The sequence below is a fragment of the Coffea arabica genome, chromosome 7c (genome assembly GCF_036785885.1).
Source record: "Coffea arabica cultivar ET-39 chromosome 7c, Coffea Arabica ET-39 HiFi, whole genome shotgun sequence".
NCBI classification, from domain to species: Eukaryota; Viridiplantae; Streptophyta; class Magnoliopsida; order Gentianales; family Rubiaceae; genus Coffea; species Coffea arabica.
The window spans coordinates 34390815-34410268 of record NC_092322.1 but is presented as its reverse complement, the minus strand read 5'-3'; the positions used below and the strand labels follow the sequence as shown (position 1 = coordinate 34410268).

General features: G+C 37.0%; 2 protein-coding genes across 3 annotated transcripts; one reads left to right on the top strand and one right to left on the bottom strand.

Annotated features, from left to right (window-relative positions):
* Positions 1-5269: 5269 nt before the first annotated feature.
* LOC140010664 (uncharacterized) lies at positions 5270-6172 on the bottom strand. The gene has a single exon (XM_072057969.1). It carries the CDS (start codon positions 6170-6172, stop codon positions 5270-5272), a length of 903 nt encoding a protein of 300 aa, XP_071914070.1.
* Positions 6173-13438: 7266 nt separating this feature from the next.
* Positions 13439-16535, top strand: LOC113699818 (putative receptor protein kinase ZmPK1). Of its 2 annotated transcripts, XM_072056728.1 has the most exons (2): positions 13439-13813; positions 14123-16535. In XM_072056728.1, exon 2 carries the CDS (start codon positions 14155-14157, stop codon positions 16297-16299), a length of 2145 nt encoding a protein of 714 aa, XP_071912829.1. In that variant the 5' UTR covers positions 13439-13813; positions 14123-14154; the 3' UTR covers positions 16300-16535. The 2 variants fall into 2 exon arrangements, with proteins under 2 accessions (XP_071912829.1, XP_027075968.2); XM_027220167.2 differs by having other exon boundaries at positions 13440-16535.
* The last annotated feature ends 2919 nt before the right edge of the window (positions 16536-19454 follow it).

Genomic DNA, 19454 nt, shown 5'->3' with positions numbered 1-19454 from the left:
TTTCATTAGTTTTGGAATATATCAGAATTTTGTGTGTTAAACACCTTTTCTCTTGTCCACCAGAGTCTTTTTTGAATACTTGAGAATTACTTGAGAGTATTCATCGAACTTATCATTCAAGTATACACCCTGGTTGTGGCATTCTTCTACCTTAACATTGGTTCTCTAAATCATTGAATTGTGGGTTGAGATTCAATTCAAGGTTTGCAATCTAGGGTTTAGAAAGGTCAAGTGTTATTCCGCAATTCAACTTGATTTTTTTCGTCTAGATCCGGGAATACGTGGGATATGAGTTCATACCTTCGGGCAAGTTTGTATCAGCTGATAATCAGAACTAGTTGATGTTATCAAGTATATCTTATCAAGTCTTGTAAGTTTTCTTTGTGGCTCGAAATCTGATCGTTTGCTTTTTGATAGTTGGTTCGCTAGGTTTCTTTCTTGTTCTTGTTGCTTAATCCATGGTTGTTGTCCGCATCTTGCTTGTGTTAAATATCCAAATTGTGTCTTGCTTTTAACCTTGCAGCATCTTTCCTTAAGTAGTTGTCTAAATCTGGTTGTTGTTATTGCTCATAAAGTCGCTAGGGTTTAGCTAATTCCGTGCTATTCGTATCGTTACTTGTTGCTCGCATGGATTAGTCGCTGTCCGAATTCTTACTCTTGTTTGCATCGTGTTTTGATCTTGTTGGTGTCCTGTCGTTCTTGTTTCTTGGTTTTTAAAGTCATCTAAGAGTCAAAAAAAATATATCTGGTCACATAGTTCTTGGAAGATCCAAACACAACCTAGGGTTTTCCTTGACAAAGTGACTTGCATCTTGTGTTTCTTGATTCATCCGTGGCTATTTGTCTTATTTCTTGGAAGTTCTTGATCATTTTCTTGAAATTCTAGAAATTCTTGGTTAAATCTTGAAGTATTGGGTTGGCAATCTAGGATTCTTAAATTTTTGAAATCAAAGTTGCACAAATCTTGAATTTGAACGAACCCTAGTTCTTGTTTTTCTTGAAAGGTGTGGCTGTCTCTTATGCAAAAAGCTAAATCAAATCCGGTTCTTGAGTGTTTTGATCCAAATTAAAAGAAAAGAAAAAGAATCAAAGCTATTTGTGTGAAAGAAAGGAAAGAAAACGCAAGAAAAGAAAAAGGAAACAAAATTCGGATCACTCTTGGATTGGAAAACAAGAAGGCAGCCTGAATTGGGAAACCAAGTCAACTTGGGTTTGCAAAAACAAATCCTAGTTGCACTCAAACTACCCAAATCCAGATTGTCAGCCTTGCACAAGTGAGAAACCAAAAAAATAAGCAGCTACCTTCCAAAAACAAACCCAAGCAACCTTTGTTTGAACTTCCAAATTCCAGCCAACGTGCAAATCGGATAGAGTAATTTCTAGGTTTCAAAAATTCTACCATTTTTTCCTTGTGCTTGTTTTGGAAGTTGTAATCTGTCCAGCCACGTAACTTGTGTTGTAGGGTGTCATTCCAAGTCATTACAACGTCTAAAGGTTCACAAGAGAAGTCCAAATCAGTCTTGGTTTTCATTTAATTTTCTAATTTCCTAATTTGAGTCACTAGTGAAGGTCCAAAAGTTTCTAAGTTTTGAGTCTACTTGCGCAGCCAAGCCTGGTCATTTTCCAGCCCATTTTAAGTCCATTTTGAGCCAATAAATATCAGTTACTACCCTCCAAAAACTCCAGCCCATAATCACTACATTCCTGGTGAAGCTTGGTGAAGGTTGGTTAATACTCATTGAAGAATTCTTACTTCTTCAAGGGAGACAATCAAGTGACTTGAGAGGTATTTGATGAGATCATTAGAGTGAATTATACACTAGAGTGATACACGAGCACGAGTAAAATATGTAAGGAGTGAGTGAGACATTTTCTACTAACATTTGTTGAGTTTTGGAGGATTAAAAAATGGCTCACAAAATGAACTTACCATTGCTCAATTAGCATTTAAAATGGATGCTATGTGGACCAAAATACAAAGAAGATTCGATCGCAAGCTCGAGTCCATTCAGGAGCAGATTGAACAAATGGATTCATCAAAGAACTCTTCTAAGAAAGCTAGAGGGAAAATCCCATTGCATGAACTCAGTGACTCCAATTCGGAGAGGTGGTTCAAGGAAGATGAACATCGGCCGAGGGAAGATAAGCATAGAGCTAAGCATGGAGATGATCAACTCAAGGGGGTAAAATTGAAAATCCCTACCTTCCAGGGCAAATCGGACCCCAAAGCATACTTGGAGTGGGAAAGGAAGATTGAACTGATTTTTTATTGTAACCACTACACGGAGCCACAAAAGGTAAAGTTGCCAGCCATAGAATTCACGGATTATGCAGCAATTTGGTAGGATCAACTTTACATCAAACAAAGGAGGAACGAGGAACCAACCATCCGAACTTGAGAAGAGTTAAAAAGGGTCATGAGAAAGCGCTTCATACTTGGTTACTAGCATAAGGATTTGCACCATAAATTACAAAACCTCACTCAAGTTAGTATGACAGTTGAAAACTACTTCAAGGAGATGGAAATGACAATGATGAGGCTGATATTCATGAAGATTTAGAGGCAACTATGGCTCGATTTTTGAGGGGACTAAGGGCTGAAATCGCAAATGTTGTGGAGCTTCAACACTACCTTAGTCTCATTACCTATCCCAAATTGAGGAGTGTGTTTGCTCTTTTGTGTTGCAAACCTTAGTCTCATGAGGCCTTCGATTTGCTGTTGCTGAGGGGATTCCGTCTGGTCTCTTGTTTCTCCTGTGCTCATGCTTGAGATTTTTGTCAAAACTTCCTCATATTCCAACCATTCCTCTTGAGCTGTTTGCATTGTTTTCATAGGAGGGTGCTGCTTGGCGTTGAATTCGTTCGCATTTCTGCTTTTCCAAATTTGCCAAAGGATATTTGCTGTTAGGGAGATATGTTTGCTACCTTCGCTTCTCATTCTGGCTTCCATCACCGTAGTCTACCACTTACTGAAGCAACCCTGCTGGTCTTGAATTCCTTCCCACTGGACAGGTGACATTTTCCATACTAATTTGACATGGCTGCAGTTAAGCAACGCATGCTCTATGGTCTCACCTTCCTGACCACAGAACCGGCATATTGGGTCACCTTGTTTGGTTCTATCATAAATGAGTTGTCTTACAGGTAGCGCCTGGTTCAAACATTTCCACAAGAAAATCTTAACCTTGTGCTTGATGTTCAGCTTCCAAAGATATTTCCAACCTTTTTGTCTAGCCGAACTCCAGCTTGTACCTACTCTCTCCCTGGCTTCTTGTGCATGTTCCCTCTGGACATCAACTTGTAAGTTGTAAGCTGATCTCACCGAGTAATTCCCATTGGAGGTGTGACACTAGTAGTTGCTGTCCTCTCTATTGACCAGGCTTATGGGAATGCTTAGTACACTTTCTGCATCCTTGGAGTTGAAATTTCTGAATATCAAATTTTGGTTCCATCTGTTGTGTATTATCAGCTCCTCTACCTTAGCCAGCTTGCATCCCTTTGGTTTCAGTGTGGTGACCTTGCCTTGATGTTTATCTGGCAGCCAGCTATCCTCCCATATGTGAGTACTCTTTCCATTACCTATTCTTCTTCTGGACCCTTTCTCTATCAGGTGCCTTGCTCCCATCAGTCCTTTCCAAATCCAAGATGCATTCCCAGCTACTTTGCACTTGAGTAGTGAATCGCGTGGATGGTATTTGTCCTTGAGCACTCTGCTAACAAGTAGATTTGGTTTTGTGAGCAACCTCCACACTTGCTTACCCAGTAGAGCTGCATTGAATGTCACTAGATCTTTAAATCCCAAGCCCCCATCCTTCCTATCCAGTGCCATTTTACTCCATGATCTCCAATGCAACTTGTTCTTTCCATTTGCCTCTCCCCACCAATAGTTTACCATCACCGCATTGATCTCTTTGCATATCTTCTTTGGCAGCTTGAAACATGACATCGTATATGTTGGCATAGCCATTTTCACTGATTTGAGCATCACCTCTTTACCTGCGGCACTTAATATCTTATTTTCCCAATTCTTCATTCTTTGCTGGATGTTGTCTTTCATGAAGCCGAATAGTTGCTGTTTTGAGCTGGTAATCACCATTGGGAGTCCCAAATATTTACCTTGGGTGGCCACTTGAATATTCCCAAGTGCTTGACAGATTTCCATCTTTACTTCCCTCTCCAGATTCGGGCTGAAGAAGACTGAGGATTTGTCAAAATTGATGAGCTGTCCAGTACCCCTTTCATACACTTGGAGTAGTCTTCTGAGTTCAGTTGCATTCTGGGAGTCAGCTTTACAAAATATTAGCGAATCATCTGCAAAAAACAAGTGGGTTAATCTAGGCCCTTGCCTACTAATTCGCATGCCTGCTATTCTTTGTGCAGTTGCTGCCTTGTTGAGGAGATTGGAGAATCCTTCAGAGCAAAGTAAGAATAGATAGGGTGACAGTGGGTCTCCCTGTCTACTTCCTCTCTGCGGTATTACATACTCCTTCACCTCTCCATTGATCATGAACGAATATGAAACTGATGAAATGCATTCCATGATCCAGCTCCTCCATTTGTCATTGAAACCCATCTTCTGCATGATAGCTTCCAGGAATCTCCATTCCACCCTGTCATAAGCTTTAGACATATCTAATTTCACAGCCATAAAACCATCTTTCCCAAACCTTTTGTTTTTGAGATAATGAAGAAACTCATGGGAAATCATAATGTTATCTAGAATTTGCCTTCCAGGGATACAAGCTGATTGATTTTTGCTTATACAGGACTGAAGAGCTGGTTTCAATCTACAAGCTAAAATCTTAGCTATAATTTTATACACAGTAGAGCACAAGCTTATGGGTCTATAATGCGTGAGGGAAGTAGGAATCTTGACTTTGGGAATGAGGGAGATAATGGTATGATTTACTGACTTAGTTAGATGACCAGTGTGAAAAAAAGTTTGAATAGCACCAACTATATCCTTTCTGACTATATGCCAGAACTTTTGGAAAAAAAGGGATGGCATTCCATCTATACCTGGTGCCTTATCCGGATACATGGAAAATAATGCTGATCTGATTTCCTCCTCTCCCACAGGTTTAGTTAGATTTTCATTAATACTATCTGAGATCGTGTGTGGTATACCATCCAGAACCTCCTCCATTTCCCTTGTTTCTGATGTTAAGAAAAGGTGTTTATAGTAATCAGCAACTTCAGCACCAAGCTCCTTCTCACCATTAGTCCAGGTGCCATTCTCTCTTTGAATTTCCAGCATGCGATTCCTTTTTCATCTCCCCTCCACAGTAGCATGCAAGAAGCTGGTATTCTTGTCGCCTGTCTTTAACCATTGCACTCTAGCTTTTTGACTCCAGTACATCTCTTCATTTTTGTATGCCTCTTTCAAACTCTTTTTTAGACCATTCCTTACGTCCCTCTTGCCCTCAAAGTCTCTAGTTTTTAGCTCCTGCAATTGGCACTTGATTGCTTCAATATTCTCTCTAACATTACCTTGTATCTTGTTTTTCCATTGCAAAAGTGTCACCCTACACCTTTTCACTTTGCTTATAACTCTAAACATGCGTGTGCCTTCATCATCCTGGTCCCATGCCTGTTTGATAATGTCATTGATTTCTTTTCTTTGGAGCCACCTTTTATCAAAATAGAATCGTTTTTTCTTCCTGGTTGGACATGGCTTGGTGTAAAAAATCAGCATGCTATGGTCAGATGCAATTGTATCCTGATGTTTGCAGGTGACCTGCTCAAAAGTTTGTAGCCAAGGGTAGCTACACAAGCCTCTATCGAGTCTTTGTTTTACTTCCCCAGGACCCTCCCAATTGTTACACCAAGTCCATGGATGTCCCTGAAATCCCACATCCATCAATTGGTTGTCATTAATGAAATCCCTGAATGCCTTGAAGCTACCCTCCTCCCTCCAGATGCCACTCCATTTCTCGTCATTTGACACAATGTCATTAAAATCACCTGCTATTAACCATTTGTCTCCCCACAATCTTTTCCTCGCCTGTAACACCTTCCATTGCTGTTTCCTTACTTGATCCTCACTGTTCGCATAGACACCTACAAACCACCAATCACACTTGCTTTCCATATCCTCAATCTGAGCTTCAATAGTAAAGGCTGTTGTGATCACTTGTTTTATCCGTAAGTCCTCTTTCCATAGCAATGCCATCCCTCCTGCCTTGTTCATGGCATCCACAAAAATAGCTTCCTCAAAATGCAAATTTTTTTTTTAACTTTTTCCAGGTATTTACTTCTGTTTTTTGGTAATGGATGTATTTTCTTCTCATATACTTGGTAATTGATGTATTTTCATCATGTTGAATTAAGTCAAATGGTCCTTCACATGTAGCTAAAAGTATAAAATACTTCTCAATTATAACGTACTTCTCACTGTGCTTCCACTGGACCAAGTTTCGATTTTCTGCCATTGGTTAGTTCTGCCCTTATTTGTGCCTTTCTTGGTTACTGTACCTGTTATTCTTTCTTCTGCAGTTTCCATTTTTACATCGGCTTTCATAATCTCCCATTTCGTAGTTCCAAGCTAAAATTGATAGTTTGTATTATCATATTCGATATCATATTAGTAGCATTAGATATCTGAACCAATCTTTGAAAAGGCGAGGGTGTTGGGGAGGGTGTTTTATGTTCACCCAAATACTATGAAAGCCTCGAGACGTAGGGCGTAAGTCTCACAAAATTTGATTTTTTAAATATATAAAAAAATAAAATATAAAATTATACTATAAAATTATAATATTCATGCATATATTTGTGTATATATGTTATTAATAAAAATTTAAAAATTGATAAAATTAAAAAAATTATTGTTGTTTAACAAGTAAAATCACGACATAACTCTTAAGTCTTAACTCATACATTAGTTATCTAGAGTCATGTTAATAAAACATAGCTATACTTTGGAATCAAAGAAAAGAAAAAAAATAGGAAACAAAGTCATGGATGCTTTTATTTTGTATTTCTCGCAAACTATATCCAAAGAGAAAATAAATGGAATCATTTTTTGAAATTACTAAATAATAATAAGGACATGAAACAAAAATAAGAAAGATAAAATAGTAAAATTAAAGTTCAAAAATTTTTTAAAAGAAAGAAAAACAATACAAAAATGCTCCGAACGCTCCAAACATCCAACGCCCTAAATACCCAGGCGTCCGCCTCATACTATGAGGTGAACGCCCAACAATACTTATGCCCCATTCAAACACCTCAAGGCATTTGGGCCTCACCCGAAACTCGCTGCAGAAATGCCTTTTAAAGCAATGATTTGAACACCAAATCCGGGCAACCTCGCACGTCGCACGAGGCACAAGTTAACTAGTAATCTTAAGGATTCCAATAGTGTCATTTTTTGTCACACTAATTGTTAAGCTTGTAGAAAACCATTGAAAAGAAAGCTTGACCAGACATTCCATCTAAAATAATCTAAACAATGATGTCAGAGCATCACCTAGGTAGTTATAACTGTTTCATTAATCTTGCAGGCAAAAGGATTCCAGCATTCTATCTGCTCACACATTAGAGTAAAATTATCAAAATCTCAGTAAAAATTAAAACTTTAAAAAGAATTAGCTGTAAATCATACTTCTAACAACAGCTAAAACTCGAATACAGGGGTGAGATCAAATGATTACCCAATGAAAAACCCAATTGATAAACTCCAATTGCACTTGGCATTTAAGATTACGAAAGTAATCAAAGCCAAACTCAAACATGCAAAACCGAATTCCAATATTCATTATATGTACATGTGGAATGAAAGATTCTAAATTTTGATCAAACCAAGTAACAAATGTATAATATTCTGTAGGATCTGAGAAGCAAAATTGTCAAAGGGAAACAAAAAATTCATCACGCAATCAAAGAATTGATGGCAAAAATTTCCCCAACAAAAAGAAATATAAGGAAAGAAAGATAATAGTGAGAGATGAATGTATCTCGTACCTACTAAATAGAAAAAAAAAAAGAAAAAGAAATGTATATTGTACTAGATCTTAGGAGCTTGAGCCAAGCCCCTAATTCTGTGAAAACTCTGAGAATAATAGGCCAAAGTCAATTGTACTTCTTAGGTAGCGAAGAATTCTTTTTGCAACTTTCATGTGAATGGAAGCAGGAGTTTCCATAAAACGACTTACTACTCCAATTGCACAAAGAATATCGGGCCTTGTAACAATCACGTATCTCAAACTTCCCACAAGACTTTTGAAAAGAGTGGGATCTTCCTTTCTTCCTTTATCAAACTTCGACAATTTTGCTCCAATTTCCATTGGCGTGTTCACAGAATTACAGCCAAGCATTCCGAATTTTTCCAATACTTTCTTCACATAACTCTTTTGAGATATAAACATGCCTCCTCCATTTGCTTCACTTCTAGGCCCAAATAATATGTCAAGAGCCCTATGTCAGTCATCTCAAATTCAAGTGAAATAGCCTTCTTGAACTCTTCAAACCAACTTGGGTTGTTTCCAGTGTATACAAGATCATCCACATAAAGACAAACAATTAAAATATCATTATGATGAGTTTTAACGTAAAGAGTATGCTCATTAAAGCAACGAACAAAGCCATGATTTTGAAAATATTCATCAATCCGACTGTTCCATGCCCTTAGGACTTGTTTTAACTCATATAACGCTTTTTTCAATTTCAAAACTTTATATTCATGCCCTGCAATCATATATTCCGGTGGTTGCTCAATATAAACCGCTTCTTCTAGATAGCCATTTAAGAAAGCTGACTTCACATCAAGTTGAAAAAGTTTCCACTTCATTTGAGCTGCCAATGAGATGAGAAATCGAATTGTTTCCATGTGAGCTATGGGTGCATAGACCTCTTTGTAATCAACCCTATGCTTTTGCTTGTAGCCTTTAGTAACAAGTCTTGCCTTGTATCTTTCCACTTCTCCATTAGCATTCTTCTTCACCTTGTATATCCATTTAACTCCAATAGCTTCATGACCCTTGGCAAGAGTTGCTAGCTCCCAAGTGTTGTTCTTCTTTATTGCATTAATCTCCCCATCCATGGCTTGTTTCCACTTTATGTCTTTCACAGCTTCTTCAGAATTTAATGGCTCACTATCTGCAAGAAGACAAACAAATTATTATTATCAGGAGTAACTTCTCTAGCTCTTTCATAAATCTCACCTATATCTCTCATTTTTGGTGGTCTTTCATTTGAACTTTCACCATTAGAATGAGAGGTAGGTGAATTAGGAGGAGTAGATGAGGATGAAGAACTCATGGGTGCAATTGTCTCCTCCTTTTCTTCTTTAAAATATGGAAAGAAATTATAGGCTTTATCTACTTGAGCCTCCCAATTCCAGACTGCTTCTTCATCAAACTCAACATCTCGACTTACCATCACTTTTCCATTGCTTGGGTTGTACAACTTGTAATTTTGGAATTTGAATCATAGCGAATAAAGACATACTTGATACTTCGATCATCTAGCTTGAATCGCTCTTGTTGTGGCACATGACCATATGCAATGCTCCCAAAAACTTGCAAATGATTAGCACTTGGCTTTCTTCCACTCCATGCTTCTTGAGGGGTTTGGTCTTTGACATTTCTTGTTGGTGAACGATTGGATAAATAAACTGCACATGAAACAGCTTCGGCCCAGAATTCTTTGGGCATATTTTTAGCTTTCAACATAGATCTTGCCATGTTAAGAATGGTTCTATTTTTCCTTTCCGCTACTCCGTTTTGTTGTGGCGATCTCAGGACTGTTAAAGGACGGTGAATTCCATGAGTTTCACGAGAAACATTGAACTCTTTGGAAATAAATTCGCCTCCTCTATCGGACCTTAAAGCCTTAATTGCATAACCACTTTCCTTCTCAACAAGTGTTTTGAAATTTTTAAAAGCAACAAAAACTTCCGATTTTTGCTTTAGAAAATAAACCCAAGTCTTTCTACTAAAATCATCAATGAAAAGCAAGAAATATCTACTTTTACTAAGTGAAGGTGGATTGATAGGCCCACAGACATCAGCATGAACAAGTTGCAGCGGTGTAGTTGTCTTTGAAGTGAGTTCGTTTGGAAAACTTTTCCTAGCATGTTTCCCAAGAAGACATGCTTCACACAGTTGATTAGGATGGTTGATAGAAGGCAGACCATTCACCATAACCTTTAGTGCTCCAAAATTCAGATGGCCAAATCTCATATGCAAGCGCCATTCTTCATCTTGAACATTAGCCTTCAAGCATTTTGCTTCAACTGTCTTGAGATTCAAAACAAACATTCTATTCTGTGACACAAGTACTTTAGCAACCAGATTAGCATATTGATCTCTAAGCCAAAGAAATCTATCTTTCATATGAATCTCATATCCATTTTCAAGAAGTTGTCCCAAACTCAAAATATTACTTTTTAATTTGAGAATATAATAAACATCATGAATCAGCTTATGGCTTCCATCTTTGACAAAGATTAGAATCGTACCTTTCCCTTCAATTTGGATTCTTGATGAATCTCCAAAAGTCACTTAGCCATTCACCTTCTCATTAAGCTCCACGAATTTTTCTTTATAGCCACATGTGATTGCTTGCTCCATTATCCAAATACCACAAACTATAAGCATCGCTATCTTCCTCCATGAGTGCCAACAACAAAGCTAACTCTTCAGTTTGTTGCTTGTCTTCAAAAAGATTAGCTTTCTCTTCTACATTTGCTGCATCATAACATTCCCAAGCAAAATGGCCAAGTTTATGACAGTTGTAACACTCAATTTTAGATTTATCATACCTCCTTTCATTCGTGTTACGATAGTCACCACATCCTCTTCCTCTTGCTCTTCCATGACCTCTAAATGATTGGTAGCTTTTCTCCTCATTAATTTTGTTGTCACCATATTCTCGTCCTCCTCGGCCACGACCGCGTCCTCTTCCTCTGCCACGTCCTCTTTGGCTCTTTTCTTCGTCATGCTTCAAAGATGCTTTGGCTTTTAGAACTTGCTCCAAAGGCTCTTCAATTCTTCATTTGATCCTTTCTTCATGAGCTTGTAGGGAGCCCTCTAATTCTCCAATGGTCATTGAGTCTAGATCTTTTGACTCTTCAATGGCACGCACCACATAATCAAATTTGGGAATTAATGACCGGAGAATCTTCTCAATCACACGAACATCTCTTCTATCTTTTCTCCACATCTCTTCATTTGGTTCACAATAGTTTTCACCCTTGTACAATAATCTGAAATTAACTCGGACTGCTTCATCTTCAAAGCTTTAAACTCACCACGTCGGGATTGAAGCCTCGCCTTCTTAACTTTGTCAACTCCTTGGAAAACAGTTTTAAATATCGCCCAAGCTCCTCTTGATGTGGTTGCATCAGCCACCTTGTCAAACATAGAACCATCCAAAGCCTGATGGATGAGTGTGAGTGCTAATTGATCCTTCTTTTTTGCCTTTGACAAAGCAGCTCTTTCATTTTGTGACAACTCATCTATATTTGTTACCTCCTCATAGCCATTTTCTACACTGTCCCATACATCTTTTGAGCCAAGCAAAGCCTTCATATGAATACACCATCTTTTATAATTTTCTTTTGTAAGTTGAGGAACTTGAAGATAAGAACTTCCACTATTTGCCATTTCTTTCTTTCAGTAATTCACTCTCCCTCTTATATTTTTCTCACACTTTGGAGCCAAGCTCTGATACCACTTTGTTGGGAGGAGAGGATTTATCATAACTCACTTTTCCTTCTCTTATTAAAATTTGACAATTACAAGGGGTATTTAATCATGCATAAGTGTTTTCTTAAGCCCATTGTATGACTCTTAGACTTCGTACATTCATGAGAGCTACTAAATATTCCAACAATGACTCTTAAACTTCATACACTCAAATAACATAACAATGAACCTAGTCCCTTAGAACACCATAAGACACTTCTATGAGAAATCTAAAAAATTCAAATTATTTCTAACAGGCCATCTTGGAGAACTTTAAAACTCTCCTTGGGTGTAGGTCAAAGAATTGAATCGCTTGACTTACATTCTTATCTAAGGTTTCCTTAAAATTTTACCAGTGGGTTCAAAGACACCCATTTAGGGTCTGTTTGGTTGGAAGTAAAATATTTTCTCAAGGAAAATATTTTCCGTGAAAGTAATTTTCCATGAAAATCATTTCCCTTTCATCATTTTCAGGTGTTTGGTTAGTTTATTGAAAATATTTTCTTACTTTATTTTTCTGGTGTTTGTTTAACTTTTGAAATATTTTCACTTTTATCTCTATCTTTACTTTCTATACATTATAACTACATACTTCTTCCCCATGCAAAATAAAAAAATTTATCTCATTGTTTAACTTTAAAAAATCTTAGAGAAATGTATATATGAATAAAAAATATCTCCTTAAGCAATAAACAAATTGCTGGCCATTTAGTGTCAAATATCAATCACATGCAATGCTTATTGTGACATATATCTTGCACTCTCACTGTTGAAAGTTTCTCTAGAAAAGAATGTCCCTATTATACATAATTAATTATTAGCATAGGATGAGCAGGATGAGGTTTTTTTTTTTTTTTTTTTTTTTTTGAATATACTAGGGGGAGGGTTGGGTTGGGTGGTACGGGGGAGGGAGTGTAAGGAAGAGGTTTTGGGTTCGAATCCTCCTGTTTATACTAAAAAAAAAAAGAACAAACTACAAGATGTTTTCAGTAAGTTTGAAATATACTACAGGTGGGATGCATGCATTTCGGAAAACAACTTCAGTAAGTTTGGAAGGAAAGTTGTTTTCCATAAGATGAGTGAAAATATTTTACATAGGAATATATTTTCAGTAACTTTTGTGCAACCAAACACGGGAAATTAGGAAAATATTTTTCTGGAAAATATTTTCACTCGAAACAAACGGACCCTTAGTTCGGTGGCGGTTCAATCTCCTTCGACTTCTCCATTGACCACCTTGAGTCCATCTCTTCCCCTTAGAATTTATCGTGTTCAGAAAAAAAAAGTTCCCTAATTTACATGAGCATGAATGTTGTTTATACTCATTGATCTGACCGTTTGATGAGGTGCTCCAATTCATCACACGCATGAAAAGAACAGGCAGCAGTACAAAACTCCACCGCTCCGCCAACCGCCAACCGCACTGCTAAATTGGAAGCTGACCATGTCATAATACAGTAGGCGTCTGACAGAGCTGGACCGAACCAAAAGACCGTAAAGCCAACTCTATTTCTTTTTGGCTAATTACTCCATCAGGGTTAAAAGTGAAATCCAAGGGTAGCATCGTCAGAAACAAAGGCACAAACGAATTGCAGCCACAAAATATGTGCAATTATAGCAACCCATTAGCATAAAATCCATGTGAAATGACCAAAGAATCCACACACTAATAGTGTTGATAGGGGACGAATTCACTGTTCATCCAACCTATTTGCACCTTTGTATTGTTAGGATATCACCAATTATTAATAACTTACCTACCTTGAACACACACACAAAAAGGCAAGTCAAAAATCATTTTCCTGCTTGATTGGACTACCTACTGGCCAGTTGTTGGATCCCTAAGTTGAAATTGTGTGCACAAATTGAGCTTAAAATTAGCACCATAAGCAAATTCCAAAAATTAGCACCATAAGCAACATTTTGACATTTTCTTATTCGAAGTAAACAAAATGTACAATTCATGCTGAGTTTGACCCATTAAGGGATATGTGCACATCAACCTGGCGGTCCCAAATATATAAATCAAGATCACTTCTGGCTGCTGCAAATATATAAATCAAGATCACATCAGGCTGCTGCAATATACAGAGGACTCCAAATTCAGTGTTTCCAGTTATGAGGTTATATGCTCATTCAAAGGATGACTTTCTACTTGCCAATTGCACACCTACCTATAAATTATGTTAGAGCCAATTCAACAGGAGGATTAATTGGAGATATTGATGCCATGGCTGTCTTAATTCTAGTTCTCCTTTCTTGTTTGGCCCTTTCATTGCCGCTGCTGTCATACCCCAAAACTTATACTAGTTTAACAAAGGGTTCATCCCTGTCTACTCAAGATGCTTTAATTTCAAGCCCACATCCCACTTTCACGGCTGGCTTTTTCAGCGTTGGTGGAAATGCTTATTGCTTCTCTATATGGTACACAGATGCATATGATGGTACCTACACCACAGTTTGGATGGCCAATCGAGACCAGCCCGTAAATGGAAAGCAAACTAAGTTTTTCCTGCAAGATTCTGGCAATCTTTTGTTGACAGATGCAGGGCAGCTTGCTGTCTGGAAAAGCAATACAAGATCAAATTCGTCGTTACAGTTGGAACTTCAGGAAAATGGTAATCTTGTTTTAAGTACTTTTGAGGGCGAAAATCTTTGGCGAAGTTTTGATTTTCCGACTGACACACTCCTTCCTGTGCAATTATTCACAAGAGACACTATTCTTGTCTCTTCCAGAAGCAAAACCAATCACTCTTCTGGCTTTTATAAGTTATACTTTGATGGAGATGGTATTCTTCGTCTTAGATATGAAGGTCCTGAAATAACTAGTGTCTACTGGCCAAACACTTGGATAACTATTGGGAGTGCAGGGAGGACCGCTTCTAACAGTAGCAAGATCGCAGTTTTAGATTCATCAGGCTATTTCCAGTCATCGGATCTGTTCCAATTTAACACCAGTGATTGTGGTGTTGGACCTCAGAGAAGAATGGTTCTTGACGTTGATGGAGACCTTCGAGTTTACAGCCTAGATAAGCAGAGTCAAAGTTGGGAAGTTACATGGCAACACAGTTCTGAACCGTGCAGGATCCATGGGATTTGTGGCTCCAATAGTTTATGCATCAATGATCCTGAGATTGGCAGAAGATGCACTTGTCTTCCTGGTTACAAAATGAAAAATCAAACGGATTGGACTTATGGGTGTGAACCAGATTTCCAGCTCTCATGCAATGATGAAAGTGCTTCAGGTTTCCTCCAACTCCTTCATGTGGAATTTTATGGTTTTGATCTTGCCTACTTTCCTAACATCTCCTTTGAGGCATGTAAAAGTGAGTGTTTAAAATATTGCGAGTGTAAAGGTGTTCAATACAAATTCAACTTAGACTTTGGCTGCTATGATTGTTACGCAAAGACTATTTTATTCAATGGATACCGTTCACTAAATTTTCCAGATCCAATGTTCATAAGATTGCCCAAAGTTGAACTAGCCACAGTTGAAAATCCCAACCAAGATTTCAATTTGCAGTGCGCTAGTGTTGTCATACCCTTAGACAGGACGTATGAAAGAAAGAAACAAAATTGGATGAAGTCTTATCTATGGAGTACTTTGGGAGTAGGGTCTTTCGAGATCATCTGTGCACTTGCTTACTTGTTCAAAACTCGAAAGCGCTCCAATTCAAGAATGGAAGGTTACTTGCAGGTTGCAACTGGATTTAGAAAATACAGTTATGCTGAGCTTAAGAAGGCATCACGAAATTTCATTGAAGAAATTGGAAGAGGAGGGGGAGGCATTGTATATGGAGGTGTCCTGTCAGATAATCGAGTCGCTGCAATCAAGTATCTCAAGGAAGCCATACAGGGAGAAGCTGAGTTCCTTGCGGAGATAAGCACAATAGGCAGGCTGAATCACATGAACTTGATAGAAATGTGGGGATATTGTGCAGAAGGGAAGCATAGACTTTTGGTGTATGAATATATGGAGAACGGGACTCTTGCAAATAACCTGTACTCCAATAAACTTGATTGGAGAAAAAGATATGAAATTGCTCTAGGTACAGCCAGAGGACTTGCTTATTTGCATGAGGAGTGCTTAGAGTGGGTTTTGCACTGTGATGTGAAGCCTCACAACATACTTTTGGACACCAATTATCAGCCAAAGGTAGCAGATTTTGGGCTTTCTAAGCTATTGACCAGAAGTGGCATCAACACTTCAAGCTTCTCCAGAATAAGGGGAACTAGAGGGTATATGGCACCAGAGTGGATTTTCAATCTGCCCATAACTTCCAAAGTTGATGTTTATAGTTATGGAATTGTTCTGCTCGAATTGATAACTGGAAGAAACCCCTCAGGTGGAAATATAAATGATGACAGCAATTCAGTAGAGCCAAGGAGACTTGTTAGTTGGGTGAGGGAGAAAATGCAGGAAGCTGATGGAAGAGAATCACCAACACCAATCATGGAAATTGTAGACCCTGCCATGAACGGAGAGTTTGACATCGAAGGGATGAAAATCCTGGTTAAAGTGGCTTTGAAGTGCACAGAGGAGGACATAGATGCAAGACCTGCAATGAGACAGGTAGTTGGCATTCTACTTCATCAAGAAAGTGTGTAAGAACTAGTCTAGTTGCTCAAAGTTGATGCAGACCAACAATACTTTTTGTATCTAGCTAATCTTGCAAAGAATTTTCGTCATACAAAGCTCACCCTTGATTATCGAACTTTTTGGGTAGAACCCACTATACTTCATTTCTCTTTAGTTAGTAGTTTCTTGAATAACTTTATAGACACCAAATCATTTCGATTGTTTAGCTTTTGATGAGTTTATAAAGATGTGTCTTTTTTAGCACATTCTTACCTAGTCATTCAAATGTCGTATTCCCCATATTTGCCTCAAAATCTAGCTAGGAACGACAAAATGGAAAAATTTTGTTGCTTTGGTGGTTATTATTAGAGAAAAATACATATATACTCTGATAAAGTATAAAGTAAGAGGTATATAAAATAAAACCGATTTATCGTCTATAACATCTACCTATTCTAACCTTGCTACTAAGGAGGATGTTCACTTCTTAAAATATCCTATATACGTAGGCAGGAAAAAGGAAAGGATCGGGTTTGTTTGGATAGTGTATTATTTAAAATATTATTTAGAATAACAATACAAAATTTATAATGCTTATAATGCTATAGGAGTAACAATACAGTTTATAATGCTACAGGAGCAGGTATAGTAAGCAAAATTATACAAAAAGAAAATGGGGGATATGAAATAACCATAACAGATACGGATGGACGTCTTATCCCTCTAGGACCAGAGCTTCCTGTTTTAGAAGGCGAATACATCAAATTGGATGAACCATTAATGAGTAACCCTAATGTGGGCGGATTTGGTCAGGAGATGCAGAAATAGTACTTCAAGATCCATTACGTGTCCAAAGCCTTTTGTTCTTCTTGGCATCTGTTATTTTGGCACAAAAGTTTTTGGTTCTTAAAAAGAAATAGTTTGAGAAGTTTCAATTGGCTGAAATAAATTTCCAGACTTGCGCTTGCTTTTTTATACTTTTCTACGAGGTGCTATAGGAATTTCTTCTACCATTTTGCTAGTCATAGTATGTAGATTTTGAAGAATCCTACTTGACTTTCACCCTATTTCTTTATTGTTTTAGTCAAATTGGGGCGACATGGCTATATTACTATTGCCCGATTTCAATGTTATATAATAGATCAATAGTTTTAGATTCTAAATAGAATCCAATTGGATTAGATACTTGATAGAAGTAACCGAATAATAGAAGGGATATATGGGAAACAAACAATCTCTTCTAGAAGAGATTATTCGTCTTCCTAGTCTTCGACACAAGAAAGGGAATTTTCTAAACCCTTTTTTTGTGGCAAAAGAGTAATGATTCTTGATCCTATTCTTCAATGATTCCTAGTCTTACTTTCATTTTTTCCAGATGTATTAGACCTTTTTTCAATTTCTTATGAAATGAAAAACAAGAGGGGTTTTATTGATTAAATAGAACTTTTTATAAAAATTTTTAAATTGGATGAGATATTAAAATAAATAGAATAAAGTTCTATTGGTATAGAAAGTATTTGCAAATATCTAATCTACAAAAGTATACACTCTGTCATCCAAGAAATTGAGTGATTCCTTCTTTCTTCTAACTTTGAAATGAGAGTACTAATATATACTGTCAAGGGATAAGTGTTCTGAATCACTTAATGAAGTTCATTTTTCAAAAATATCATCAGAAAAAAGAAATGAAGGTTTTTTGAAACAGTAGAAAGGTAAATCTATTTTGTCATTTAGACCAAAAAAAAGTATGATTCTTAAGAACTCAACGGGTCCTTCCCATTCGAATGAACCAAAAAAAGAAGAAAATCTCGCCAAGTTCTTATGCTTTTCATGTAAACCGTGAAAATGGGGTTGTGAGAGAGCAATACAAGTGTTGTGCTACTAGGTGAAGTAGCCCGAATGCTACACCCTAGATGGCGCAAGTTCAATAGCCAAAAGCATCACTAGTGTCTCTGTGTGTGTGTGTGTATACATATAGATATGTATGTATCACTACAAGGAAAGATGGCCTTTAGTGACTTGTAATATTGTGGGGGTCATAAATACAAAACCTTTTATGACACCACTAAGCATGTTACATAAGACGGAATAAAACTATGTCGTTTAGCAACTTTTTGTGACTTGCACGAATTCAAGTCATAAAAAACCCAGCTTTATCTGATTTCTTTGGTAAGTCAAAACAAAAAAACAAAAAATCCAATGACATAAATAAAGTATCAAATTTCACTTGCCAGATTTTTCCCTTGTAAAGTATCGAATTTTCACTTACCAAATAAAATAGAAAACATATAGGAAACATTTCTTCTCCCCTCTTTCAATTTCTCGTTTTGCGTTTTTTCTTTTCCTCTCCCTCCATATCAATCTCCATATCAACCTGTTTCAATTTTTTTTCTATTTTCCTCTTAATATTTTCCAAATTTTCCTCTGTGTCAAGCTTTGAGAGTTTTCTAATTGTCCTTTGACCGATTTCACTTTGAGTCGAGTTGAAACCATTGTAGTGGATGCTTGGGAATTTTGTTTGATCTGAGAAGTTTCCTAAATCTGGATAGGACCGAGATTCTTTAGGTTTTTAAGTTCGTTTTTTTTATTAATCTTTTTTTGTTTGTTCTACTGTTTTTTTTCAAGAATTTTAGATTGTTTTTCTTTACTTTTTATCACATTGTAAATTTATAAAATAGGAATATGTTATTTCCTCACAATTCATGATTTTGTTTTTGGATTTTTTAGTTCAATGATCTTGTTCGTTTATTTTCCTAAAAAGTTGATGAAGTTAGGTTTTTTCAACAAAACTGATGCTATGAAATTAGGTCTTCGATGCATGTACAAGAGATTAGGTTTAGTAGAAATTAGGTCTTGGATCATGTGTATGAAATTAGGTTGATGCAACAGTATTAATTAGCAGTAATGCAAATATTTTGAATAGGGCCAATTTGATGTCTGGAGAAGAAAATTGACAACTAAAAGTCATAATTGTCCTTCTTTATAGCAAAAAAAAAAAAAAAAAAAAAAGTTGACACGAAAGAAGAACAAATAGTTCAATTATCATACTAGTCAACTAATCATGCTAGGAAACGTGACAAAGTTTATTAACTACTACATTCTGGTTTACATTGTTGTAAACTAGTGAGCTTAATCACGACAATATTATCATTGTTGTAAACTAGTGAGTTTTCAAGGTAACTAAT